Source organism: Trichomycterus rosablanca, chromosome 1 (assembly GCF_030014385.1).
Source record: "Trichomycterus rosablanca isolate fTriRos1 chromosome 1, fTriRos1.hap1, whole genome shotgun sequence".
NCBI classification, from domain to species: Eukaryota; Metazoa; Chordata; class Actinopteri; order Siluriformes; family Trichomycteridae; genus Trichomycterus; species Trichomycterus rosablanca.
The window spans coordinates 62,362,686-62,389,670 of record NC_085988.1 but is presented as its reverse complement, the minus strand read 5'-3'; the positions used below and the strand labels follow the sequence as shown (position 1 = coordinate 62,389,670).

The 26,985-nt window shown below is 40.4% G+C and overlaps 1 protein-coding gene across 1 annotated transcript in view; it reads left to right on the top strand.

The window, feature by feature from the left end:
• The window catches only part of stab2 (stabilin 2), a 99,580-nt gene that overhangs the window by 11,023 nt on the left and 61,572 nt on the right, over nucleotides 1-26,985 (top strand). The window contains exons 10-36 of the mRNA XM_063007611.1: nucleotides 128-261; nucleotides 1,056-1,138; nucleotides 1,225-1,368; nucleotides 1,473-1,616; nucleotides 2,617-2,679; nucleotides 2,793-2,909; nucleotides 4,007-4,060; nucleotides 4,215-4,295; nucleotides 4,485-4,637; nucleotides 6,045-6,104; nucleotides 6,805-6,909; nucleotides 7,794-7,880; nucleotides 7,955-8,066; nucleotides 8,161-8,338; nucleotides 8,611-8,704; nucleotides 8,786-8,944; nucleotides 10,065-10,160; nucleotides 10,258-10,353; nucleotides 10,706-10,753; nucleotides 12,383-12,519; nucleotides 12,607-12,715; nucleotides 13,499-13,576; nucleotides 13,679-13,768; nucleotides 14,426-14,533; nucleotides 14,619-14,750; nucleotides 15,913-16,041; nucleotides 16,191-16,259. Coding sequence (XP_062863681.1) covers nucleotides 128-261; nucleotides 1,056-1,138; nucleotides 1,225-1,368; nucleotides 1,473-1,616; nucleotides 2,617-2,679; nucleotides 2,793-2,909; nucleotides 4,007-4,060; nucleotides 4,215-4,295; nucleotides 4,485-4,637; nucleotides 6,045-6,104; nucleotides 6,805-6,909; nucleotides 7,794-7,880; nucleotides 7,955-8,066; nucleotides 8,161-8,338; nucleotides 8,611-8,704; nucleotides 8,786-8,944; nucleotides 10,065-10,160; nucleotides 10,258-10,353; nucleotides 10,706-10,753; nucleotides 12,383-12,519; nucleotides 12,607-12,715; nucleotides 13,499-13,576; nucleotides 13,679-13,768; nucleotides 14,426-14,533; nucleotides 14,619-14,750; nucleotides 15,913-16,041; nucleotides 16,191-16,259 — 2,860 coding nt within the window. The remainder of the gene's footprint in view (nucleotides 1-127; nucleotides 262-1,055; nucleotides 1,139-1,224; nucleotides 1,369-1,472; nucleotides 1,617-2,616; nucleotides 2,680-2,792; nucleotides 2,910-4,006; nucleotides 4,061-4,214; nucleotides 4,296-4,484; nucleotides 4,638-6,044; nucleotides 6,105-6,804; nucleotides 6,910-7,793; nucleotides 7,881-7,954; nucleotides 8,067-8,160; nucleotides 8,339-8,610; nucleotides 8,705-8,785; nucleotides 8,945-10,064; nucleotides 10,161-10,257; nucleotides 10,354-10,705; nucleotides 10,754-12,382; nucleotides 12,520-12,606; nucleotides 12,716-13,498; nucleotides 13,577-13,678; nucleotides 13,769-14,425; nucleotides 14,534-14,618; nucleotides 14,751-15,912; nucleotides 16,042-16,190; nucleotides 16,260-26,985) is intronic.

Here is a 26,985-nt window from a genome sequence, read left to right as displayed (position 1 = left end):
AGTTTGCTTCACTTCTGTGTGTGTGTGTGCATGTGTGAACTGAATGGTTTTTGAACATTTATTACTATAATTATTATTATTATTACTTTGGATTGTTAACCAACATATTGTACACATTGTCTTACAGGTGTAATTGTTTTCAGGGTTTTCTTGGCAATGGCAAAATCTGCTTTGGCAATATAATGCATCGTTTGCAAGAACTGAACTCAGACCCTGACGGTCACTGGACTGGTCAATTGTCTAAAGCCATCAGTCTGCTTGGTAAGAAAAATGTCAGCTTTTAAAATGCACCTTTTCCTTAATTACCTTCTTTAACATGACTATCTCACAAACTGATGTTCATAAATATACGATTAGACACATTTGGTTTGGTAGTGCCCTTAACTACTTCAAAACCTTTTGAATAAACTGGAATACAAAATTCTGTGCATTCAGAAAGTATTCAGGTCCCTTGACTTTTTGCACACTTTGTTGTTGTTATTGATATTAGAAATCAAAAGCTGACATTTCTTATTAACAAAAGTATTTAGACCCTTTGCTGTTGTTAGGTGCACCATGTTTGCATTTATTATCTTTAAGATGTGCCTAGAAAGGAGTTTACCTGTTGCAATTTGAATTGACTGAAATTAGTATGGAAAGGTACACACTTGGTTCTGTAAGGTCAGGGCTAAACAGCTATCAAACTGTGGCAAGACATAAACTAGGGGGAAAAAAATATAAAATAGTATCTAAGGCTTTAAGTGTTCCCAGGACCTCAGTGGCTTTAATAAGTTTTAAATGAAAAGAAGCTTGGTACAACCTTAAACATTCCTGCAATTCGTGCCCCTGACTGATCTACACAACAGGTGGACTTGTTACACGGGTGTATATAAACTTTAAATTTTAATGTAGGTCTGAGTAAATGGATATGTTTATGATTCCCTGTGCTGAACTGGCACACAGTCATAGCTGTTAACATTGCTTCTCTGATAGGAATAAATTATTTACTGAAATGAATGATGACTTTGCTATGTTGTAAGTTAATTTTGTGTTATTTTATGGTCTTAATGTTTCAGAGTCAGTCATGTCCTGGCCTTTGATGAAACTTGGACCATTCACTGTGTTTGTGCCCACCAACAAGGCTTTCAAATCAACATCTGTAAGCTTTTTACTATAATACTATTAAAGTAAGCCCCTTTACACAAACACACAAAAAAATCCATTCCTAAACCTTTCCTGTTACAGGTGGAAACTATGGTGGCGGATGAGGCGAAGGCCCGCTATCTTGTAAAGATGCACATGATTGCTGGAGAAGTAAACTTTGATACTTTAAAGAAGGGAATACTCTATTATACTCTGACAGGAAAGACTGCTGAATCATTAACTGAGGTAAGGCAGTTTCTGTGTGAGCATGTGTATATGTGTTTTTGTAAGGAAATAGCACCTGTGCTTTTGTATTGTATGCGTCATTTGCTGATTTCCTTCCTTTTAAGTTGAAGCAGGTGAAAGTCCGAATTCATGGAAGTCGTAAAAAGGGGACGGTTTTGGATTCAGATGTTATCACTTCAAACGGATTGATTCATATAATAGATAAAGTGTTGGACACAGTCCCACCTACCGTGATAAGTGACAATCAGGTTTGCTACCATACAACTTTTTTTTAGATTATAGGTTCAGTGTTGGGCAAGCTGTGTTAAAGGGGAACAGTTAAATTTGGCACGAACTGTAACTAATGCCACTAGCTTAATACATGTATTGTAGTTTACATTCATCTAAAATCCCTGACAATTTAGAATGCTAATGCTCCCAAAATATATTATGCTGCATTGCATTTTTGATCAAGCTGAATTAATTTCTCTTTTTAAAATCAATTAATCAAAAACTCTGGGTTTGATTTATTGACTGGTCACTAGGACTATGTTCAAGACCAGCTTTTATCAAGTCTACAAATTGCCAAGATCCAATATACTGTATATCCTTTTCTTCTTAACATAAAATCAGTTTACTTAACATCTTAAACATTTTAAAGATCCCTTAAGCTTTATAATTAAAACAATTATTTCATCGACTATAAAGTTGATGAAATAAATTAAAAAAATATTTTAGATAATTACATTGCATTAGATCTAAATTATCAGCGCATAAATATTAAAATATTGCTTTGTGGATATAGCAACACAACTGGGGGTGGCACAGTGGCTAAGTGGGTAGCACTGTCGCCTCACAGCAAGAAGGTCCTGAGTTTAATCCCCAGGTGGGGCGGTCCGGGTCCTTTCTGTGTGGAGTTTGCATGTTCTCCCCGTGTCCACGTGGGGTTCCTCTGGGTGCTCCGTTTTCCTCCCACAGTCCAATGACATGCAAGTGAGGTGAATTGGAGACACTAAATTGTCCATGACTGTGTTCAATATAACCTTTTGAATTGATGAACCTTGTGTAATGAGTAACTGTTCCTGTCATGAATGTAACCAAAGTGTAAAACATGACGTTAAAATCCTAATAAATAAACAAACAACACAACCCAACACTGAAACTTACTGCCTCTCCTCTCTCCTGCTACACATTCTCTAATGAAAATTTGACATGTCGTAATACCAAAAAATTTATTTCTAACTCAAATAATGACTGCATTTACTTTAGGAAAACTTAATGAAGATTCTGTCAGACAATGGAAAGTTTTCCCAGCTTAAATCTTTAATTGAGGTAATTAATGAAGCATTCAATCTCTATATATAAATTATGTCAATAGTCAATATCTATACTTTGAGAAAACAAGTCTACCTGTAAAGCTCTAATGGTCTGTCCTGTTGTTTCAGAAAACCTCTCTGGCAGATGTGTTAGAACTGCCTGGTCCATACACATTGTTTGCTCCCACAAATACAGCATTTTCTTTAATGAAGAAAGATCACTTCGACTACCTCACATCTGAAGAGGTAAGTATAAACATTATGACCTTTGTTCAAACATACAATATATCGCTGTACAACAGCAAAATACAATTTATTCCATTTAAATTAAGCTATGGTCGATCTGACTGATAATGACTGATTACTGAGTGATGTAAAAAAATATCTATAAATCATTTTTCTAAAAAGACTAGAGCCCATGTAAAACATTGGATGTAAAATAAATATTTTTAAAAGGCCAGTAAACTGGGTAAAGTCGCCCAAAAAGTCTATAAATATAATATGTAATATGCAAATTATAAATTCCTTTGTTCACCTTCTGTTATTTTGTATGTGTAACAAGTATGTACATAAATACCACAAAACACCAAATGTTTAAATTTGTTTCAGTTCTGGTACAATGAAGAGGGTATCACTGGTTTTTTTTTTTGATGAAGCTAATTACTTAAGTGGTTAACTTCATTAGCTCAAGTTTTCAAAATGAACAACCAATTAAATCAGCTTTCTATTTGCTATTTAGCCCAACACAAATCCATTCAGTGCAGTCACATGGACTGTTTCTCAAAACATTGTTTATTAAGACCAAACTTAAAATTAATTATGACCAGAACTAATACTTATAATGAAAAATAAGAAATATAATACATATAAATAAAAATAATAATACATAATAATAATAAGAATAAGAATAATAAGAAGAAGAACAAGAATAATAAGAAGAAAATTATATTTCATAAGAATAAACATATATACTTAACAAAAATACTTTTAAAATAAATGCACAGTTTTAATTAGTTTTATACATACAGTACACTACATTACATGAAAATTAATAATTAAATGCAAGTTACAACATTTTATTATTAATGCCTTATTTGTAATATAGCTGATTTATTACACATTATTTAAGTATATACAATAGGAACTTATAAGCAGTTACAAACTGCGTTACAATTATTTGAGTATGGAATTAAGTGTTCTCCTGATTATTTATTTATTTATAACTGCAATTTGAATTTGTAGTATCATGTAATTGCCACTATTTCTAATTAACCATAATTTCTGGATGAGTTTTATATTGCTGTTTTTTTCTTTAATCTGTTTCTTTTATCTTTTATCTGTAGGGTAAATCTAAACTACTGGAATTACTGAGAAATCATATTGTGGCTTCAGCCCAGGTGTGTGTTTCCGTCTGTAAAGTGTATAACATCTTGTGGTTTAATTTTATATGCTTTTGAAACTTGAATTTTCATATTTTCATATAATATTTCATGTATATTTTGTTCTTATATTTATGTAATCTTGTGCACTTATCTGTGTTTACCATGGCAGCTGAAGGCTAGCTACATTGTGTCGAGCCCACAGACCATATCCATGGCAAATCAAGTTTTGTCATTTAATGTCACTGCTACTGTGAGTATTCAAGTTTGACCTTAAATCACCAAATGAAGATACTGTATTTTAGAAAATGTTAACATTACTAATAATGGGCTCTTTAAGAGTAGTCAAATTAAGTCAGCAACAAACATTCGGAAGATATCTAAGCATATAATACTCATAAATAATAATACATTGCTATTATTTCGTAATGCGTGTAATTAGGGTCAAATCCTGGTAAGTGGAGTAGCTGTGGCTGAGGCAGATGTGGAGGCGAACAATGGACGTCTATATTCTCTGGAGGGTATTTTAGTCCCAGCATCCATTGAGCCCATTCTTCCTCATCGCTGTGACACTGTAGAAAATAACATTTATCAGGTAAGTGTCAGCCACATATTCCTTATTGTTGTTGTTTTTATTATTATTATTATTACCATTATAATAAGTTCTAATTAACTGAAAAAAAACATTTTGGGCAGTGTGTTTAATAACCTCTTACTATTTTGATAGTACTGCTTGTTATTCTTCTTAGAACTGTTAAATAATTAATTCTTATAATAAATCCATTCTTTTGGCTATTGATCTTAAGCAGCTCTTAACTTTAGGATATATTAGTCTATTTGCCCATTCTTGTTTAATTCAAGACATCAGATCAGCAGGTCATAGTTGCTGTTGTCTCATTCTTCTCTTAATGATGCACCATAGATTTCCAAAAGGAGAAAGAGATAGACTGCTAGCTGGCCAGTAATGCACACACGCTTTTTATTTATAAAGCGTTGTTGGTGTAGTAGTGCATGCAAAATTACACCTGGAATTATCTTGCTAAAATAACCATGGACTTTGCAAGAAAACAAAAATGTTGTAATTAGCATACGCCTATCTAAAATCCCAATAAACACTTAATCCATGGGCACTAATGCACCCCTTTATCAAGACATATGTTGGCTTTTGTACATTTCGCTGATCTGGAAGCTGATCGTTTAGCACAAAAACTTAACCATTTTCCCCAAAAACATTCTGATATGTGAACTCATATGACCACAGAACACATTTCTACTGTCTTTCAGTCCATCTGAGATAGGCCAAGAAAATATGGCTGAATTCTGGCATTGCTATATGGTTTCAGGTTGCATTTCTTTCTTGATGCAGCAGTGGACTGTATTAAGTTAGAAGGGTTTTCTGAAGCACTAAAGAACCCAAACTCTTGTGCCTACATTTTTTACAGTTGCATGACTTTTTTTGATTCCCTGAATCTTTTTACAATATTATGTACAAAAGATGGTGAAAGAACTAAATTCTTTTCATTTTTGAAATCTGCTTTATGAATTGACAATTCTCTCACAAAGTTTGTCACAAAGTGGTGAGCCATGACCCATCTTTGCTTGCAAAGACTGAGCCTTTGGTGGGTCCTCCTTTTATAACCAAGCACGATACCCTCATGGAATGTTTGAAAATGGTGAAACCTAAACAATTTATAAACTTTTTTACCCTGTCTCAACTGTATTTTGAGTGTTTTGCAGACATCAAATAAAACATAAAACTCTTTATGTTTATATTTACAAAATGCAATCAGGTTGGTCAACCCAATCATGAAAAGTCACTTATTTGTACTAATGAAAATTAAATAAAAGTTTAATGAATAACAAAGTTTCTTGTTTTTGCTGCATTTTACCAAATGTTCCAACTTTTCCAAAAGTTCATAATAAGTATTTTGCTGACTTGCATAAGTTCCAACTGAACTGAAGGAATTACATTAATTAAGATAGTGTTGTTTTCTGTCCTCAGGGTACATGTGTTAGCTGTTCATTTATATCCAAGTCCACCTGTCCAACAGGTGTCTCACTGGTAAGGAGACATTTTTAAATAGCTATATAGAACTTTTTATTTTTAAATAAAAAAACAAAAACAAATAATGATTGTACATTTTATACAGTATTTTGAGTTTAGCTACTTAATTCAAATATGACGTTAATTTCATACTTGCTGTGATTTAACATACTTTATTTTGTGCACTTTGCAACTGCTGCAAATGTTTTTACAACAATTTAGGAATTCAGTCTATGTTATGCCTAATTCACACTACACGATTTTTCTCGAAACTCGGCTCTCGATCGCTATGTGTGAACTGTTCAACAACTCGATCCGAGCGGCTTGCTGATCACTCGGCGACTCAAAAGTATGGTAAATATCTGGACCAGTCTGTGTCACAAAATCCTGTAGAAATGTGAAAGGCGTTGCGAGCAAGTTGCGAGTGGAAGAAAACGCCAGATACGGAGGGGAAACCGGGGGTGGGGGTGGCACACACACAAGCTTTACAGTATTTTGTGATCTTTCTGACAAAACGTAGTTTTCGTCTGCACTTCCTCCTGGTGATAGATCGTGTAGTGTGTAATCCCCTATCACTGATCAGTCATGTAGTGTGAAATACACAGCGACTCCCAACTGCAAGAGATCCAGTTGTGAAAATTTAACATGTTTATGTTGTATATAATAAAGTGATGATTTTATTATGTTCTAACTCAATTCTATGCTTTTTTTTGTAAAGAACACAACATCCAAAGACTGTGTCTACATGTATATATCCTTAGGATCTGCAAATAGGAAAATTCCTATTAAAGGCTGCAGTACGCTCTGCAATAGGACAAATACTGTAAGTATGATACCCAAAATCTGAAATACCAATTATTTTAAAGAAAAAGTTTGTGCTCTGGCATAATTAATGTATTTATTTATTTTTAACTCTAATATGTAAGCAGAAACATCTTAAAAACTAAGTAGCAACACTTTGGCTATCACATTAGTAACATTCAACACTATGTAATATATTCACAGATGATTGACCTAAATGGCCACATGATCTTTGTCTTTCATTTCTTTCATTTATCCAATGTTAAAGTTCATAAGATTGAAGGTAGGACCCTAAAAGATTTCAGGAGATTTAAGGAGTGCTTTAAGGTTGTTTGTTAGGTTATTTGTTTTTTAAAACATTATAGCGATGAACTGTTAGGTTGACAAAGGAAGGCTGCATAAAGTAAATGCAGAAGTTTCAATTTTTAATAAATTGACTTTAGTTTAGTAATTAATCGTATTTTAATTAACTGTAACGAATGGACTATAATGTGACAAGAGGGGGCAGACACACACAGAGATGTTAAACAATATATAATAATTACAACAAGACAAGACCGGGGTACACAAGACAAGACCAGACACAAACACATGAAATGCTAACAACTAAATGCTAACGCTAATCTAAACAGACAAGAAATCTGACTAACCTATGCTAGACCCTAAGCTAAGCAAACATTAACACTAATGCTAACAAATGCTAAAGCTACACATGAACTTACTAACACAAAACATGAACAAGATTTCAACCCTAAACAAGACTTCTTAACTCTAAACTCAATCAGGGGTAATCATTATTGGGTTTATTCAAATTGTTCTAAAAGCACTGTTTATATAAAACCCTTGAAAAAAATCAACATTATAAAAATGACCTTCTTTATATATATTGTCATTATGTTATTTTAGATTCCTCAATGCTGTAAAGGATTTTTTGGACCAGACTGTTCCCCTTGTCCTGGTGGTTTTAGTAAGCCCTGCTCCTCTCATGGCAAGGTATGTCTTGCAAATCCTAGAGGCTAGCACTAATATTCACTAATGTTCTTATATAAACATATCTTTTTCTTCAGTGTTTTGATGGCATAGATGGCAATGGAACTTGTCAATGTGAGCCCAACTTTAAAGGATCACGTTGCCAGTACTGTGCTGACCCCAACAAGTACGGCCCATTGTGCAACCAAAGTAAGATTTCATCTTTTTTTCCCTTAAATTCTAGAACCAAGAACAAGTTATACTTTTTAATTTACTTAATCATTTTCTTTTTTACATTCTTTAGCCTGCAGGTGTGTAAAGGGTACATGTGACAACAGACCTGAAGCAAATGGAGCATGTAAACCAGGGTCCTGTGTATCGGGCATCAGTGGGCAGTTCTGTGATAAACACGCACAGCCCTGCGGGTCCAACCAGATATGCCACGTCCACGCCGACTGCATATTCAGCATGAATACAAACCAGTGAGTACTGCATATAAGCTGTACTTTGTTGGTGTATGATGATAAAAATATTAAATAACTATTAAATAATTAAATAATATTAAATAAGGTAACTGTTTTTACCAAAATTGAAAAAAAGTTTATAATGTAAATGTAGTTACAATAACGTTTAAAGAACCTAAAATTACACTATAGACCTAAATTCAAAACTTGATGTATAACAACTAGTATATAATGTTTCCTATAGGAGTTTGTTTCCCTTTATTTCAATCATGTATTCTGCTTTTGTGAAGGTGTGTATGCAAGCCTGGTTACATGGGAGACGGATTGTCATGCATTCATGATGACCCATGTACTTGGACAACCAATGGAGGCTGTGGTGACAATGTAGGTCTATGCAGGATATTTTTTTCTGCATAAATGTGAACGTGTGTACATATTTTAAATGTCTGAACTTCTTTGTCTCAGGCTAAATGTATAAAGACAGGAGAAGGAAAACACAGGTGTGAGTGTTTAAGTGGTTGGAAACAGGATGGAGATGAGTGCCAGCCTGTAAATAACTGTTTGGAGCCATCCAGAGGAGGATGCCATATCAATGCTGCATGCATCTATGTGGGTCCAGGACAGGTGAGAAGAACTTCCTACAGTGTCATTCCTTACTATTACAAATAAACTGATGCATTGAAAAAGATCTGTTTTAAGATCATAGGTGGTTGAAGGTGGTTCATCTGACCATTATTTAAAGATTTAAGCAGCTAGAAATGTTCCATCATCTTACAAGAATCCATTCACACTGCAAACAGTAAAAATCATGGACATTTGGAGGGACAGCTCCAGTCAGGGACAGGTCTAAATTAGTGACAGTCCTTGGAAGAACCAGAAAAAATCATGAATATACACAGTTAAAATGTTGTCATGTCCATATCCCTTGACAGCACAACGGCTCAAGAACCCAACTAGAAGTGAATAAAAAAATACAAAAATACAACCCGAAATCTGAAAAAAAGTTGGGAAAACGCAAATAATAAAAAACACATAGTTTCTTACATTTACTTTTACTTTAGACTTGTTGCTGATAACAGTCTGGATGGTTGTTTTCGTCTTTGGTCCGGAGCAAACGGCATCCATTTGTTCCAAAAAAGACCTGGAATGCTGATTCAGCTGACCACAATACGCATTTCCACTGTGTGATGGTCCATCCTAGATGCCTCAGAGCCCAGAGAAGTCGACGCTGCTTCTGGCCATGGTTAACATAAGGCTTCTTTTTTGCACAGTAAAGTTTTAAGTGGCATTTGTGCATGTAACTCCATATTGTAGTGCTTGACAAAATTTTGCCAAAGTAATCGCTCACCCGTGTGGTTATATCAGCTATTGATGAATGACAGTTTTTGATGCAGTTCCGTCTGAGAGATCAGAGATCTCAGGTGTTCAGCTTAGGCTTGCGCCCTTGGCTTTTAGGCACAGAAATTTCTCCCATTTTCTTGACTTTAATGATATTATGCACTGAAGGTTTAATTGAATTAATATATGACCGTTTGCTTTTTTATTGCATTTTACCAAATGTCCCAAATTTTCTAGAAACTGTGTTTGTATTTGTCCATCCATCCTTTTAACCATCCATCCATCAATTCATTCTGCATTTGTGTGTGTACACTTCAATTGCAAGAACAAATGGCCAATACATATTTAATTCTGATCACAACATAATCCAGTTTTGTGATTTGCTTTATTTATTGATGTTTTTTAGAATGACTGTGTCTGTAAGCAACATTTCCGTGGCAATGGTGGAGAGTGTGAACCTGTAAATGAGTGTGTGGATCAGATGGGAGGATGCCATCAGCAGGTAAACTTTTGTACAATTTTCAGATCAATAATGGCTAACAATGTAAAACCTTGCATAAGTTGATTTTTGCAATATAAATGTGTGCTTGTCCCATCAGGCCACGTGTGTGTCCACAAATCAAGGAAGGTTTCAGTGTGTGTGTCAGCCCGGCTATTCAGGAGATGGAAAAGTTTGCTACGGGACCCTGGCACAGGTACAACAGCATTTTATGTGCACCAGTATCAAGAATTTTTGTATATTAAAATCTTCTGTAATGTTCCACACGCCCAAAGGACCAGGCTTCAGGCTTCAGTGTTGTATGTTCTCTGCATGTTTATGTTGATTACCTTAAGGTATTCCAACTGTCTTCAACATGCAAAACATGGATTAGACACTCTAAAATCATATTACTAAAGGTGTGAGTATGTGAATGGGTCCTGTTATAGATTGGCGCCCTGTTCAGGGTGTGTTCCGTTCCTGCAATGAAGCAGTTACTAGAAATAAATAAAAAAATAAATGAAGAAATAAAGAGAAGCTTTTATGTTTGTTTTACTGTGTTTCTGTAGGAAGTGGAAAACAATCTTGACTTTAGAGGATTCAATGCATGGGTGACTGTGAGTTTAATTTATGTTTTAATGATGATTTATGTTTCTAATTAATTGATTGATTAAAGATGAACTTGTTTAATTGTATTAATGTGTATACCTATTTATTTATTTGTGTTTGTTTGTTTATTTATTTAATATGCTGCAATTACCACTAATGACCCTAGATTTAGTAACGTTTAAAATGGAAACATTTGTTAACGCTTCTTTTCACTTAGGCTGAGAGCTATCAGTGATGCATATGATGCATAAAAGCTCAAGGCAACATGAGGTGTTTGGGTGGTGAAATGGTATATTATGCTGAGATCTGGTGGGTTTAAATCTCAGCAGTGCTTCTGTCTGGGTGGTTGTTTGGCTAAACTTAATAACTAGTTGCTTTAATTTCCTTTGCTATCTATCTATCTCTATCTATCTATCTATCTATCTATCTATCTATCTATCTATCTATCTATCTATCTATCTATCTATCTATCTATCTATCTATCTATCTATCTATCTATCTATCTATCTATCTATCTATCTATATGGCTTTTCTTGTCACATGGTTACATGTATTGGTTGTTGCTTTGCTTTAGTGGTACAAGGTGGTCTGTTCTGGTTTCTGCTTTGTTAATTGACATATATCTGATTGTTCTATTGGTCAAGTTATAAGTGGGTAGTTAAAAACTGTTTATAAGTTTTAATCCTTACAAGGGAAAGAAACTAAATCTGGTGTTTAGCTAAATCTAATAACTAGTTGTGCCACAAAGGCATACATAACATACATCACTGTGGAGGGATTATGGTATTCTATTCTTCCAGATCATGCAGAAACAAAGCTTTTTAACTACTCTTGACCTTATAGTGTACCTTAGAGGGTAGCTGCATGTGAAGTTAATGCAGCTGTGTCTATTCAAGACATGAACTTTGTAGCACACAAGAGTTGGCACAGTCTAAACCACACACAAAATGGCTTTTTTCCCATAAAATACCTACAAATATGAATTTGCATGAATGTGAATATGCATATTATATGTGATGTAGTGTAAGCACAGCAGTTAAGGTACTGGAATACTGACTGGAAGGTTGCTGGTTCAAACCCCACCACAAGCTGGCATAGTATTTTGTCACAATTGTACGTCGCTTTGGATAAAAGCGTCTGCAAAGTCTTAGACATTTGACTACAGGTCTAAAGGCATGCTACTAAAATTGTATTAGATAACAATTAAGTAGGGATGTAACAATGCACCACAAGACAGTTAAAAATCGGTGCACATGTGCCATGATTTGAATCGGTTATTTATTTAAGATTAATCAATATTCATTTTAAACAGCAGAGGGCACTGGCGCTATACTTTTTTTTTTACACAAAAAATGAAACCAGCATTGTTTTGCATAGTTTGCACGTACCTCAGAAATAAAAGGGCATTCATTATTTAAATAAATAAAACATAAGCACAAATACAGTATTTTATTTTAAAGATTAATAATAAAAGGAAACTTTGTCATAATTTGTCTTCAATTTCATTTTGTTTAAAAAATTGGAAAAAAATTGTATTGTGAACCCAGTATCGTTACAGCCCTACAATTAAGAAACAATTAATGTATGTATTTATGATGGGGTTTTAAACATTTCTTCTGTTCTGAAACACTCCACAGCAAGCAGACCTCAGTCAGATGCTGTTTGAGGCGCAGAACATGACTCTGTTTGTGCCCTCAGCACAAGCCATCAACGATATGAGCAAAGAAGATCAGGATTTCTGGCTGTCCAGTAGCAACCTTCCAAGCCTGGTCATGTAAGATCATTATCTCTGTGTTATCTGGTTATTCTTTTATTTAAGTGTGTTTGGTGGTAGGTTAATACATGCTGATTTTATCCCTAGGAGTCACATTGTGAATGGGTTGTATGGATTAACTGACATGCGAAGTTTCCCTTCTCCAAAACTGGTTTCACTTTTAGGAAGAACACTTCCTGTTTCCTGGACCAATGCGGTAAAGGCTTGATTGTACAACATTAGTGTTCTGATGCACCCTCACTTTGCTAATTAGATTATATTTGGATTCCTATAATAGCACCATACATACATTGGGGGCAAAGTCTGAGACTACTAGTCAACATGCTTTGATTAAGCATTTTTTTGTAAATTGAAAACAATATTTTTCATTATATAATTACCAAATTTTTTATAATATATTCTTATAAAATTTATATAATTATATAATAACATTGTATTTTTTTCTTCTCACCTTAGATTTAAGTTGGTAAAAAGAATTGGATTAGGGTGCTCAGGTGGCACAGCGGTAAAACACGCTAGCACACCAGAGCTGACATTTTAAATTCGTCGGTTCGAATCTCAGCTCTGCTATTTGCCAGGCTGGGCACCTACATAAACGACGACTGGCTGTTATTCATACAGGGTGGGAGCTGAACAGGAATTCCTGGCTGGCAGACGAGGGATAATGCGCTAATCGCCCAGTTTATCAAGCTGTTATAAAGTCATATAAAAATGTTTTATCAAGAAACTGATTCTTAAATATTGGATTTCTATTAAAATACTTCTCAATTGGGGATTAAAATGGGGGTAAAGCCAAGATTCTCAATATTTTTATTACATGACAATTTATGATTTATTACCATATGACAATCCAATATTTTGTACATCATTTCAGGCTGAACTGCATTAAACTTGCATATTATTAAGTTTATTGTTTATTGTGTATTTGGCAACCTCTGCCTGCCGCAATGTTTTAATTAAGTTTTTCTTTTTTTATTAGACCACCACGGTTGCTGGAGCTGCAATTTTATCAGGAAATATGCTTGCCAAGAATGGACTTATTCATCTAATTGACAAAGCAAGTATTGCTGTCCTTAATCTACTTTTAGCAAATGTAGTAAAACTGGCAACCAATATGCTGTTGTTTGTAATTTTCTAATTTAATGTTTTTCTTTTCCAGGTCCTGATATCAGATAGGAATTCGAGTGAAGGTTTACTTGCAAAGCTGAACCAGAGACCAGAATTCTCTCTCTTCAGAAGTGCTCTCATTGTAAGCTTTCCATTCAAATAAAGATGCTAATCAGATGCTGACCAGGCATAACATTATGAGCACTGACAGGTGAAGTGAATAACACTGATTATCTTTTCATCATGGCACCTGTTAGTAGGTGGGATATATTAGGCAGCAAGTGAACATTTTCTCCTCAAAGTTGATGTGTTAGAAGCAGGAAAAATGGGCAAGCGTAAGGATTTGAGCGAGTTTGACAAGGACCAGATTGTGATGGCTAGACGACTGGATATCTCCAAAACTGCAGCTCTTGTGGGGTGTTCCCGGTCTGCAGTGGTCAGTATCTATGAAAAGTGGTCCAAGGAAGGAACAGTGGTAAACCGGCGACAGGGTCATGGCTCACTGATGCATGTGGGGATCGATAGCTGGCCCGTGTGGTCCGATCCAACAGACGAGCTACTGTAGCTCAAATTGCTAAAGAAGTTAATGCTGGTTGTGATGGAAAGGTGTCAGAATACACAGTGCATCACAGTTGCAGGGCTGTTTTGGCAGCAAAAGGAGGACCAACACAATTATAGGAAGGTGGTCATAATGTTATGCCTGATCGGTGTATAAACAGTATCTTAAAGTTTGCTGTCTTGTTTTAAATGTTTTTCCTTTGAATATAAAAATCTTTAATTACATTTTGTTGTGCTTTAGACATACAGCCTGACAGAGGAGATTGACGAAGCTTCTGGTTTTACTGTGTTCGCACCTACAAACGATGCCATTGCAAAGTTCCTGAACAGTACAGGACAGCATTCACTGGTACATGCCATTAACCCCCCCCCCCCCCACACACAAGGACATACACACGTGTATACATGTAAATAACAATACTTGTTGCTTCTAGAATGTGAATGTGACACGATACCATGTTATCCTGGGTGAGACTCTGAAGCAGACTGACTTGCAGGATGGCCTATATAAAGACACTATGCTCGGATTTGCCTATCAGCTGGGTATATTTCGCAAAGACAATAATGTAAGTTAAACATCCTACATTTTTGTAAAAAAATGTACATACAAAAGGCGATTTTTTGGAAATAGAGATGGAATACTAGAATAGAATACTATCATGAATCTAAAGCTATACTGGGCTCTGTAATAGGCCAACTAAAGTGCAAAGGGAAGTCCCACACCTGCAAGAATGAAATACATTTTGAAGGTCTACTCCTCAGACCACTGCTTACATTTTCACTTTGCATCAGTTTATCTCAGAAGAGCTTGAGCCCAGAGAAGTTGTCAGCATTTCTAGACAATTCTTTTACCTGTCTGACAAATGTTTAGTAGTGTTTCCAATTTCATCTGCTTATATTAATTCCAGTACCATGACATTTTTACCACAATGCAACCCTTGCAACTCATTCAAAATGCAGCTGCTTACCTGGTTTTTAACCAACCTAAACACTGCCACATCACCCCACTGCTGCGTTCTCTTCACTGGCTTCCTGTATCTGCACTTATTCAGTTTAAAACACTGATGCTCGCCTACAAAGCCAAAAATGGACCAGCCCCAAGCTACCTTCAAGGTCTAATAAAACGCAGCTCTGTACCACGCAACCTCGCTCGACTTGATCCTTCACCCAGAACTCAAGGAAGACAAGCATCAAGGCTCTTCTCTGTACATGCACCCAAGTGGTGGAACGAGCTTCCCTTGTCTGTCCGAACAGCTGAGTTTCTCACTGTCTTCAAAACCCACTTCTTTACTAAGCACTTAAGCTGACTTGTACATACTAATGCTCTTCTTGCACTTGTAATGAACTGTTCAACTCTGTTTAAAATCTACATTCTGAGCACCCAGGTGGCACAGCGGGACATTCCGCTAGCACACCAGTGCAAAGGTTCTAAACACCCCGGTTTAAATCTCGGCTCTGCTACCGGTCGGCTGGGCACCATCTAGCAGGCACAATTGGCACCACCTGCAGCAGAAAAAATTGGCCACCGTGTCTGCTGGGTGAGAAAATGACCGGACTAAGTGGGTGGGGTCTTCAAAACGCTGTGCAAGGACCATAGTTATCAGATAGAGGCGCCTGTGCAGAAAGTGGATGAGCCTCAAGTGCGAATCCACTGAAGCACGGGTGTAAAAGAAGGGGTCTGCTTTATTAAATCAAATACCTGATTATCTTTCTTTTTCTCTTTTTCAGTGGTTTGTAAATAACGCACAAGTGATTGCTACAGATATACTGACTGATAAAGGAGTGATTCATGGAGTGTCTGCTGTACAAAAAAATCCTAATAACCGCTGTGACACAGCTTTGAGAACCAATACTCAGGTATGACCGGTTACTGTCCAAACCTTTAAGTTTTTAGCTTAGTATAATAAGATTTTTATTCTGTAATGAAACCACATAACAGTAAATTAATACTTACTAACCTTGTCAAACTGGTGTGATATTTGTGTGTGCAATTATATTATGTGTAGGGGAAGTGTATGGACTGCTTTCATCCAACTGAGCCACGCTGTCCAGCTAGAACAAAGGAGAATAAACTGGTAAAATCAAAACCATGCCTGTTAAAATGTTGATCTACTGTATGTAGAGAGAAATGATATCTTGTACTAGAATATTAGAATAAACTTTCTTACACAATATATTGTGGCGATAGTAAGTAAGAACAACATTTCTGCTCTTTTAAACTGCAGGAGACAGCACTCATTATTCAGTTGCTTAAATAGCCTAAAGAAGAGGCTTGATCTCGATACACAGACCACTCCCGCTAAATCCAAACATGCACAGAACAGGCCCCCCACATCAAACACAAAGTAAAACTTGAAAACGGTAGCTTATAAACTTAACATAAAAACAAACACAAAACACACAATGAACATATCAACACATAACTAGAGATGTGCATTTCCGGAGAAAATGCGAGTGTGATTGCCGTGTGCCGGTCGGGCAGGAGCGTATCCTAATGCTTTATCCAACTCGGGGTTACATCAGTGAGCTTTACGATATAGAGTTGGAACGGCGTTGATATCTCGAACTTTTAAAAAATGAATGGAAGTGAATAGGCACAAAACCGGGCGTGGCAGTTGGGCGTGAGTTCGAATTCCCATGCTGTATCTGAGTCGGGGTTACATCAGTGGGCTTTACGATATAGAGTTGGAACGGCGTCGATATCTCGAACTTTCAAAAAATGAATGGAAGTGAATGGGGACAAAAACCGGGCGTGGCAGGTGGGTGTGGGTTCGAATCCCAATGCTGTACCTGAGACGGGGTTACATCAGTGGGCTTTACGATTTAGAGTTGGAACGGCGTTGATATCTCGAACTTTCAAAAAATGAATGGAAGTGAATGGGACCAAAAACCGGGCGTGGCAGGTGGGTGTGGGTTCGAATCCCCATGCTGTACCTGAGTCGGGGTTACATCAGTGGGCTTTACGATTTAGAGTTGGAACGGCGTTGATATCTCGAACTTTCAAAAAATGAATGGAAGTGAATAGGGCCAAAAACCGGGCGTGGCAGGTGGGTGTGGGTTCGAATCCCCATGCTGTACCTGAGTCGGGGTTACATCAGGGGGCTTTACAATTTAGAGTTGGAACGGCGTTGATATCTCGAACTTTCAAAAAATGAATGGAAGTGAATGGGAACAAAAACCGGGCGTGGCAGGTGGGTGTGGGTTCGAATCCCCATGCTGTACCTGAGTCGGGGTTACATCAGGGGGCTTTACGATATAGAGTTGGAACGGCGTTGATATCTCAAACTTTCAAAAAATGAATGGAAGTGAATGGGGCCGAAAAACGGGCGTGGCAGTTGGGTGTGGGTTCGAATCCCCATGCTATACCTGAGTCGGGGTTACATCAGTGAGCTTTACGATATAGAGTTGGAACGGTGTCGATATCTTGAACTTTCAAAAAATGAATGGAAGTGAATGGGGACAAAAAACGGGCGTGGCAGGTGGGTGTGGGTTCGAATCCCCATGCTATACCTGAGTCGGGGTTACATCAGTGAGCTTTACGATATAGAGTTGGAACGGTGTCGATATCTTGAACTTTCAAAAAATGAATGGAAGTGAATGGGGACAAAAACCGGGCGTGGCAGGTGGGTGTGGGTTCGAATCCTCATGCTATACCTGAGTCGGGGTTACATCAGTGAGCTTTACGATATAGAGTTGGAACGGTGTCGATATCTTGAACTTTCAAAAAATGAATGGAAGTGAATGGGGACAAAAACCGGGCGTGGCAGGTGGGTGTGGGTTCGAATCCCCATGCTGTATCTGAGTCGGAGTTACATCAGTGAGCTTTACGATATAGAGTTGGAACGGCGTCGATATCTCGAACTTTCAAAAAATGAATGGAAGTGAATGGGGACAAAAACCGGGCGTGGCAGGTGGGCGTGGGTTCGAATCCCCATGCTGTATCTGAGTCGGGGTTACATCAGTGAGCTTTATGATATAGAGTTGGAACGGTGTCGATATCTTGAACTTTCAAAAAATGAATGGAAGTGAATGGGACCAAAAAACGGGCGTGGCAGGTGGGCGTTGGTTCGAATCCCCATGCTGTATCTGAGTCGGGGTTACATCAGTGAGCTTTATGATATAGAGTTGGAACGGTGTCGATATCTTGAACTTTCAAAAAATGAATGGAAGTGAATGGGGACAAAAACCGGGCGTGGCAGGTGGGTGTGGGTTCGAATCCCAATGCTGTACCTGAGATGGGGTTACATCAGTGGGCTTTACGATTTAGAGTTGGAACGGCGTTGATATCTCGAACTTTCAAAAAATGAATGGAAGTGAATGGGACCAAAAACCGGGCGTGGCAGGTGGGTGTGGGTTCGAATCCCCATGCTGTATCTGAGTCGGGGTTACATCAGTGAGCTTTACGATATAGAGTTGGAACGGCGTCGATATCTCGAACTTTCAAAAAATGAATGGAAGTGAATGGGGACAAAAACCGGGCGTGGCAGGTGGGCGTGGGTTCGAATCCCCATGCTGTATCTGAGTCGGGGTTACATCAGTGAGCTTTATGATATAGAGTTGGAACGGCATCGATATCTCGAACTTTCAAAAAATGAATGGAAGTGAATGGGGACAAAAACCGGGCGTGGCAGGTGGGCGTGGGTTCGAATCCCCAAGCTGTATGTTAGTGGGGTTACATCAGTGGGAAGTGAGCGTGTCTAAATGCTGTATAGAAGAGCTGTAATGTGGGGTGTCGGGTGGGTGAAGACTCACAGGCGTCTCTATCTGAATCCTAGCTCTCGATTTGAGCCGAAGGCCGGTATAGGAACATGCCATTCTAAAAATGAATGGAAGTCAATGGGACCAAAAAACGCTACAAAAGCGGGCGTGGCACGTGAACGGGCGAGCGGATCGAAAACCTGTATACAAGCAGTCCATTCCCGTATGGGCCGGACGATTTGGCGCTGGAACGGGGTCGATATCTCGAAAACTGCGGACGAAGAAAGGGAGACAAAAAACGGGTGGAATAATAATAATAACTAGAGATGTGCATTTCCGGAGAAAATGCGAGTGTGATTGCCGTGTGCTGGTCGGGCGGGAGCGCGTAACCCAATGCTTTATCCAAGTTGGGGTGTCATCAGGGGGCTTTACGATTTAAAATTGGAACGGCGTCGATATCTCGAACTTTCAAAAAATGAATGGAAGTGAATGGAGCCGGAAACCGGGCGTGGCAGGTGGGCGTGGGTTCGAATCCCCATGCTGTACCCATGTTGGGGCGTCATCAGTGAGCTTTACGATATAGAGTTGGAACGGCGTTGATATCTCAAACTTTCAAAAAATGAATGGAAGTGAATGGGACCAAAAACCGGGCGTGGCAGGTGGGCGTGGGTTCGAATCCCCATGCTGTACCCATGTTGGGGCGTCATCAGTGGGCTTTACGATATAGAGTTGGAACGGCGTTGATATCTCAAACTTTCAAAAAATGAATGGAAGTGAATGGGACCAAAAACCGGGCGTGGCAGGTGGGCGTGGGTTCGAATCCCCATGCTGTACCCATGTTGGGGCGTCATCAGTGGGCTTTACGATATAGAGTTGGAACGGCGTTGATATCTCAAACTTTCAAAAAATGAATGGAAGTGAATGGGACCAAAAACCGGGCGTGGCAGGTGGGCGTAGGTTCGAATCCCCATGCTGTATCTGAGTCGGGGTTACATCAGGGGGCTTTACGATATAGAGTTGGAACGGCGTTGATATCTCGAACTTTCAAAAAATGAATGGAAGTGAATGGGGACAAAAACCGGGCGTGGCAGGTGGGTGTGGGTTCGAATCCCCATGCTGTACCTGAGTCGGGGTTACATCAGGGGGCTTTACAATTTAGAGTTGGAACGGTGTTGATATCTCAAACTTTCAAAAAATGAATGGAAGTGAATGGAGCCGAAAAACGGGCGTGGCAGGTGGGTGTGGGTTCGAATCCCCATGCTGTATCTGAGTCGGGGTTACATTAGTGGGCTTTACAATTTAGAGTTGGAACGGCGTTGATATCTCGAACTTTCAAAAAATGAATGGAAGTGAATGGGACCAAAAACCGGGCGTGGCAGGTGGGCGTGGGTTCGAATCCCCATGTTGTATCAGAGTCGGGGTTACATCAGTGGGCTTTACGATTTATAGTTGGAACGGCGTTTATATCTCGAACTTTCAAAAAATGAATGGAAGTGAATGGGACCAAAAACCGGGCGTGGCAGGTGGGCGTGGGTTCGAATCCCCATGCTGTTCCTAACTCGGGGTTACATCAGTGGGCTTTACGATTTAGAGTTGGAACGGCGTCGATATCTCAAACTTTCAAAAAATGAATGGAAGTGAATGGGGCTAAAAACCGGGCGTGGCAGGTGGGTGTGGGTTCGAATCCCCATGCTGTACCTGAGTCGGGGTTACATCAGTGGGCTTTACGATTTAGAGTTGGAACGGCGTCGATATCTCAAACTTTCAAAAAATGAATGGAAGTAAATGGGAACAAAAACCGGGCGTGGCAGGTGGGCGTGGGTTCGAGTCCCCATGCTGTACCTGAGTCGGGGTAACATCAGTGGGCTTTACGATTTAGAGTTGGAACGGCGTCGATATCTCAAACTTTCAAAAAATGAATGGAAGTGAATGGGGCTAAAAACCGGGCGTGGCAGGTGGGTGTGGGTTCGAATCCCCATGCTGTATCTGAGTCGGGGTTACATCAGTGGGCTTTACGATTTAGAGTTGGAACGGCGTCGATATCTCAAACTTTCAAAAAATGAATGGAAGTCAATGGGGCTAAAAACCGGGCGTGGCAGGTGTGTGTGGGTTCGAATCCCCATGCTGTATCTGAGTCGGGGTTACATCAGTGGGCTTTACGATTTAGAGTTGGAACGGCGTCGATATCTCAAACTTTCAAAAAATGAATGGAAGTGAATGGGAACAAAAACCGGGCGTGGCAGGTGGGCGTGGGTTCGAGTCCCCATGCTGTATCTGAGTCGGGGTTACATCAGTGAGCTTTACGATTTAGAGTTGGAACGGCGTTGATATCTCAAATTAAAAAAAAATGAATGGAAGTGAATGGGGCTGAAAACCGGGCGTGGCAGGTGGGCATGTGTTCGAATCCCCATGCTGTATCTGAGTCGGGTTACATCAGTGGGATTTACAATTTGGAGTTGGAACGGCGTTGATATCTCGAACTTTCAAAAAATGAATGGAAGTGAATGGAGCCGAAAACCGGGCGTGGCAGGTGGGTGTGGGTTCGAATCCCCATGCTGTACCTGAGTCGGGGTTACATCAGTGGGCTTTACAATTTAGAGTTGGAACGGCGTCGATATCTCAAATTTAAAAAAAATGAATGGAAGTGAATGGGGCTGAAAACCGGGCGTGGCAGGTGGGCATGGGTTCGAATCCCCATGCTGTACCTGAGTCGGGGTTACATCAGTGGGCTTTACAATTTAGAGTTGGAACGGCGTTGATATCTCGAACTTTCAAAAAATAAATGGAAGTGAATAGGGCCGAAAACCGGGCGTGGCAGGTGGGTGTGGGTTCGAATCCCCATGCTGTATCTGAGTCGGGGTTACATCAGTGAGCTTCACGATATAGAGTTGGAACGGCGTCGATATCTCGAACTTTCAAAAAATGAATGGAAGTGAATGGGGACAAAAACCGGGCGTGGCAGGTGGGTGTGGGTTCGAATCCCCATGCTGTACCCAAGTCGGGGTTACATCAGTGGGCTTTACGATTTAGAGTTGGAACGGCGTTGATATCTCAAACTTTCAAAAAATGAATGGAAGTGAATGGAACCAAAAACCGGGCGTGGCAGGTGGGTGTGGGTTCGAATCCCCATGCTGTACCCAAGTCGGGGTTACATCAGTGGGCTTTACAATTTAGAGTTGGAACGGCGTTGATATCTCAAACTTTCAAAAAATGAATGGAAGTAAATGGGGACAAAAACCGGGCGTGGCAGGTGGGTGTGGGTTCGAATCCCCATGCTGTATCTGAGTCGGGGTTACATCAGTGGGCTTTACGATATAGAGTTGGAACGGTGTCGATATCTCGAACTTTCAAAAAATGAATGGAAGTGAATGGGGACAAAAACCGGGCGTGGCAGGTGGGTGTGGGTTCGAATCCCCATGCTGTACCTGAGTCGGGGTTACATCAGTGGGCTTTACGATATAGAGTTGGAACGGTGTCGATATCTCGAACTTTCAAAAAATGAATGGAAGTGAATGGGGACAAAAACCGGGCGTGGCAGGTGGGTGTGGGTTCGAATCCCCATGCTGTACCCAAGTTGGAGTTACATCAGTGAGCTTTTTCGATATAGAGTTGGAACGGCGTTGATATCTCGAACTTTCAAAAAATGAATGGAAGTGAATGGGACCAAAAACCGGGCGTGGCAGGTGGGCGTGGGTTCGAATCCCCATGCTGTATGTTAGTGGGGTTACATCAGTGGGAAGTGAGCGTGTCTAAATGCTGTATAGAAGAGCTGTAATGTGGGGTGTCGGGTGGGTGAAGACTCACAGGCGTCTCTATCTGAATCCTAGCTCTCGATTTGAGCCGAAGGCCGGTATAGGAACATGCCATTCTAAAAATGAATGGAAGTCAATGGGACCAAAAAACGCTACAAAAGCGGGCGTGGCACGTGAACGGGCGAGCGGATCGAAAACCTGTATACAAGCAGTCCATTCCCGTATGGGCCGGACGATTTGGCGCTGGAACGGGGTCGATATCTCGAAAACTGCGGACGAAGAAAGGGAGACAAAAAACGGGTGGAATAATAATAATAACTAGAGATGTGCATTTCCGGAGAAAATGCGAGTGTGATTGCCGTGTGCCGGTCGGGCGGGAGCGTATCCTAATGCTTTATCCAACTCGGGGTAACATCAGTGAGCTTTACGATATAGAGTTGGAACGGCGTTGATATCTCGAACTTTTAAAAAATGAATGGAAGTGAATAGGCACAAAACCGGGCGTGGCAGTTGGGCGTGAGTTCGAATTCCCATGCTGTATCTGAGTCGGGGTTACATCAGTGGGCTTTACGATATAGAGTTGGAACGGCGTTGATATCTCGAACTTTTAAAAAATGAATGGAAGTGAATAGGCACAAAACCGGGCGTGGCAGTTGGGCGTGAGTTCGAATTCCCATGCTGTATCTGAGTCGGGGTTACATCAGTGGGCTTTACGATATAGAGTTGGAACGGCGTCGATATCTCGAACTTTCAAAAAATCAATGGAAGTGAATGGGGACAAAAACCGGGCGTGGCAGGTGGGCGTGGGGTCGAATCCCCATGCTGTATCTGAGTCCGGGTTACATCAGTGAGCTTTACGATATAGAGTTGGAACGGCGTCGATATCTCAAACTTTCAAAAAATGAATGGAAGTGAATGGGGCCGAAAACCGGGCGTGGCAGGTGGGTGTGGGTTCAAATCCCCATGCTGTATCTGAGTCGGGGTTACATCAGTGAGCTTTACGATATAGAGTTGGAACGGCGTTGATATCTCGAACTTTCAAAAAATGAATGGAAGTGAATGGAACAGAAAAACCGGGCGTGGCAGGTGGGCGTGGGTTCGAATCCCCATGCTGTATCTGAGTCGGGGTTACATCAGGAGGCTTTACGATATAGAGTTGGAACGGCGTCGATATCTCAAACTTTCAAAAAATGAATGGAAGTGAATGGGGCCGAAAACCGGGCGTGGCAGGTGGGTGTGGGTTCAAATCCCCATGCTGTATCTGAGTCGGGGTTACATAAGTGAGCTTTACGATATAGAGTTGGAACGGCGTTGATATCTCGAACTTTCAAAAAATGAATGGAAGTGAATGGGGCCGAAAACCGGGCGTGGCAGGTGGGCGTGGGTTCGAATCCCCATGCTGTATCTGAGTCCGGGTTACATCAGTGAGCTTTACGATATAGAGTTGGAACGGCGTCGATATCTCAAACTTTCAAAAAATGAATGGAAGTGAATGGGGCCGAAAACCGGGCGTGGCAGGTGGGTGTGGGTTCAAATCCCCATGCTGTATCTGAGTCGGGGTTACATCAGTGAGCTTTACGATATAGAGTTGGAACGGCGTTGATATCTCGAACTTTCAAAAAATGAATGGAAGTGAATGGGGCCGAAAACCGGGCGTGGCAGGTGGGCGTGGGTTCGAATCCCCATGCTGTACCCCAGTCGGGGTTACATCAGTGGGCTTTACGATTAAGAGTTGGAACGGCGTTGATATCTCGAACTTTCAAAAAATGAATGGAAGTGAATGGAACAGAAAAACCGGGCGTGGCAGGTGGGCGTGGGTTCGAATCCTCATGCTCAGTGGGAAGTGAGCGTATCTAAATGTTGTATGTGAGTGGGGTTACATCAGTGGGAAGTGAGCGTATCTAAATGCTGTATAGAAGAGCTACAGTGTGTGTTTGGGGGACGGGGGGGGTAAATACTTTATCTTTAAATCCTAGCTCTCGATTTGAGTATAGGAAAATCCCATTCTAAAAAATGAATGGAAGTCAATGGGACCAAAAAACGCTACAAAAGCGGGCGTGGCGGGCGAACGCGCGGGCGTATCAAAAAGTTGTATACAAGCGCTCCATTCCCGTATGGGCCGGACGATTTGGCGCTGGAACGGGGTCGATATCTCGAAAACTGCGGGAGGAGAAGCACGGACAAAAAAACGGCAGAATAATAATAATAACTAGAGAGTGCATTTCCGGAGAAAATGCGAGTGTGATTGCCGTGTGCCGGTCGGCGGGCGTGCGCAGGTCGGGGGCGCGCATGCGTTTAGAAGTGGTGCGGTGCGTGGGGTGTGAATACTTTCTCCCAGACAGGCCACTGTATCTGTGCACAAGCTGTGGTGTGAGCACAAGTTCACTCTGGGTGTGTTTGAAAAGCCAAACCTGTAAAAAAATGCATTTCTGCACGTTTGTACTGCTTACAAATCAGTACTCATTCATTTACATGTGATTATCACTGCAGGGGCCATGGTATTGCGCAATCTATGATCGGCTGTGTCTCATTTACAGATTTCAGGCATAGTGCACTCAGACTTCGGTCCCTCTTTTAGCATTTAGCAATTCCCATTGATTTCAATGCATCCGTTAGCCTTGAAGCTAACGGATATAAATATCTTTGTTTCTGTTGCAGCGCGAACGATATGACGCTCACTGCAAAGTCTAACTGCACTATAATTTCATTCTGTGCAGCGTTTTCATCTTAAAAATCACTAATACTTTAGTTACAGACCAAAATAAGTCAGATTTTTTGGCGGCCGCCATTTTCTATTCTCAGAACGGCCTGAAGATGCCGTCTACGTCATCACGTTGACGTTCTGTGGAAAGCCAAAGGTGTCAAGATTTTTGTCCAAAAATTCGGGCAAAAACGGGCATAAATGCCACACGGATGGGCGTATCCGGATGATTTTTTGGATTTGGGCGCTAATTAATGACCCGGTCGATCAAGGGTTGGAACGGCGTTGATAGCTCGAAATTCATTTCAAAATGAATGGGAGTCAATGGGGAAAAACGGGCACCTTAAAACGGGCACTGTGCCCACAGTGTTGGTTCGATCAAAAAGTTGTATACAAGCGCTCTATTCCCGTATGGGCCGGACGATTTGGCGCTGGAACGGGGTCGATATCTCGAAAACTGCGGGAGAAGAAGCACGGACAAAAAACGGGCAGAATAATAATAATATATTGAAAACGAAAATAACAATAACAATAGTGTGCTTGCATTCTGCAATCACACTAATAATATGACTAACGGATAACAATAGTATGATTGCCTTTAGGCAATCACACTAATAATAATAATAATAACTAGAGAGTGCATTTCCGGAGAAAATGCGAGTGTGATTGCCGTGTGCCGGTCGGGCGGGCGCGTATCCTAATGCTTTATCCAACTCGGGGTGTCATCAGTGGGCTTTACGATTTAGAATTGGAATGGCGTTGATATCTCAAACTTTCAAAAAATGAATGGAAGTGAATGGGACCAAAAACCGGGCGTGGCAGGTGGGTGTGGGTTCGAATCCCCAGGCTGTACCCAAGTCGGGGTTACATCAGTGGGCTTTACGATTTAGAGTTGGAACGGCGTTGATATCTCGAACTTTCAAAAAATGAATGGAAGTGAATGGGACCAAAAACCGGGCGTGGCATGTGGGCGTGGTTTCGAATCCCCATGCTGTACCTGAGTCGGGGTTACATCAGTGGGCTTTACGATTTAGAGTTGGAACGGCGTCGATATCTCAAACTTTCAAAAAATGAATGGAAGTGAATGGGACCAAAAACCGGGCGTGGCAGGTGGGTGTGGGTTCGAATCCCCATGCTGTACCTGAGTCGGGGTTACATCAGGGGGCTTTACAATTTAGAGTTGGAACGGCGTTGATATCTCGAACTTTCAAAAAATGAATAGAAGTGAATGGGACCAAAAACCGGGCGTGGCAGGTGGGTGTGGGTTCGAATCCCCAGGCTGTACCCAAGTCGGGGTTACATCAGTGGGCTTTACGATTTAGAGTTGGAACGGCGTTGATATCTCGAACTTTCAAAAAATGAATGGAAGTGAATGGGGACAAAAACCGGGCGTGGCAGGTGGGCGTGGGTTCGAATCCCCATGCTGTACCTGAGTCGGGGTTACATCAGGGGGCTTTACGATATAGAGTTGGAACGGCGTTGATATCTCGAACTTTAAAAAAATGAATGGAAGTGAATGGGAACAAAAACCGGGCGTGGCAGGTGGGCGTGGGTTCGAATCCCCATGCTGTACCTAAGTCGGGGTTACATCAGGGGGCTTTACGATATAGAGTTGGAACGGCGTTGATATCTCGAACTTAAAAAAAATGA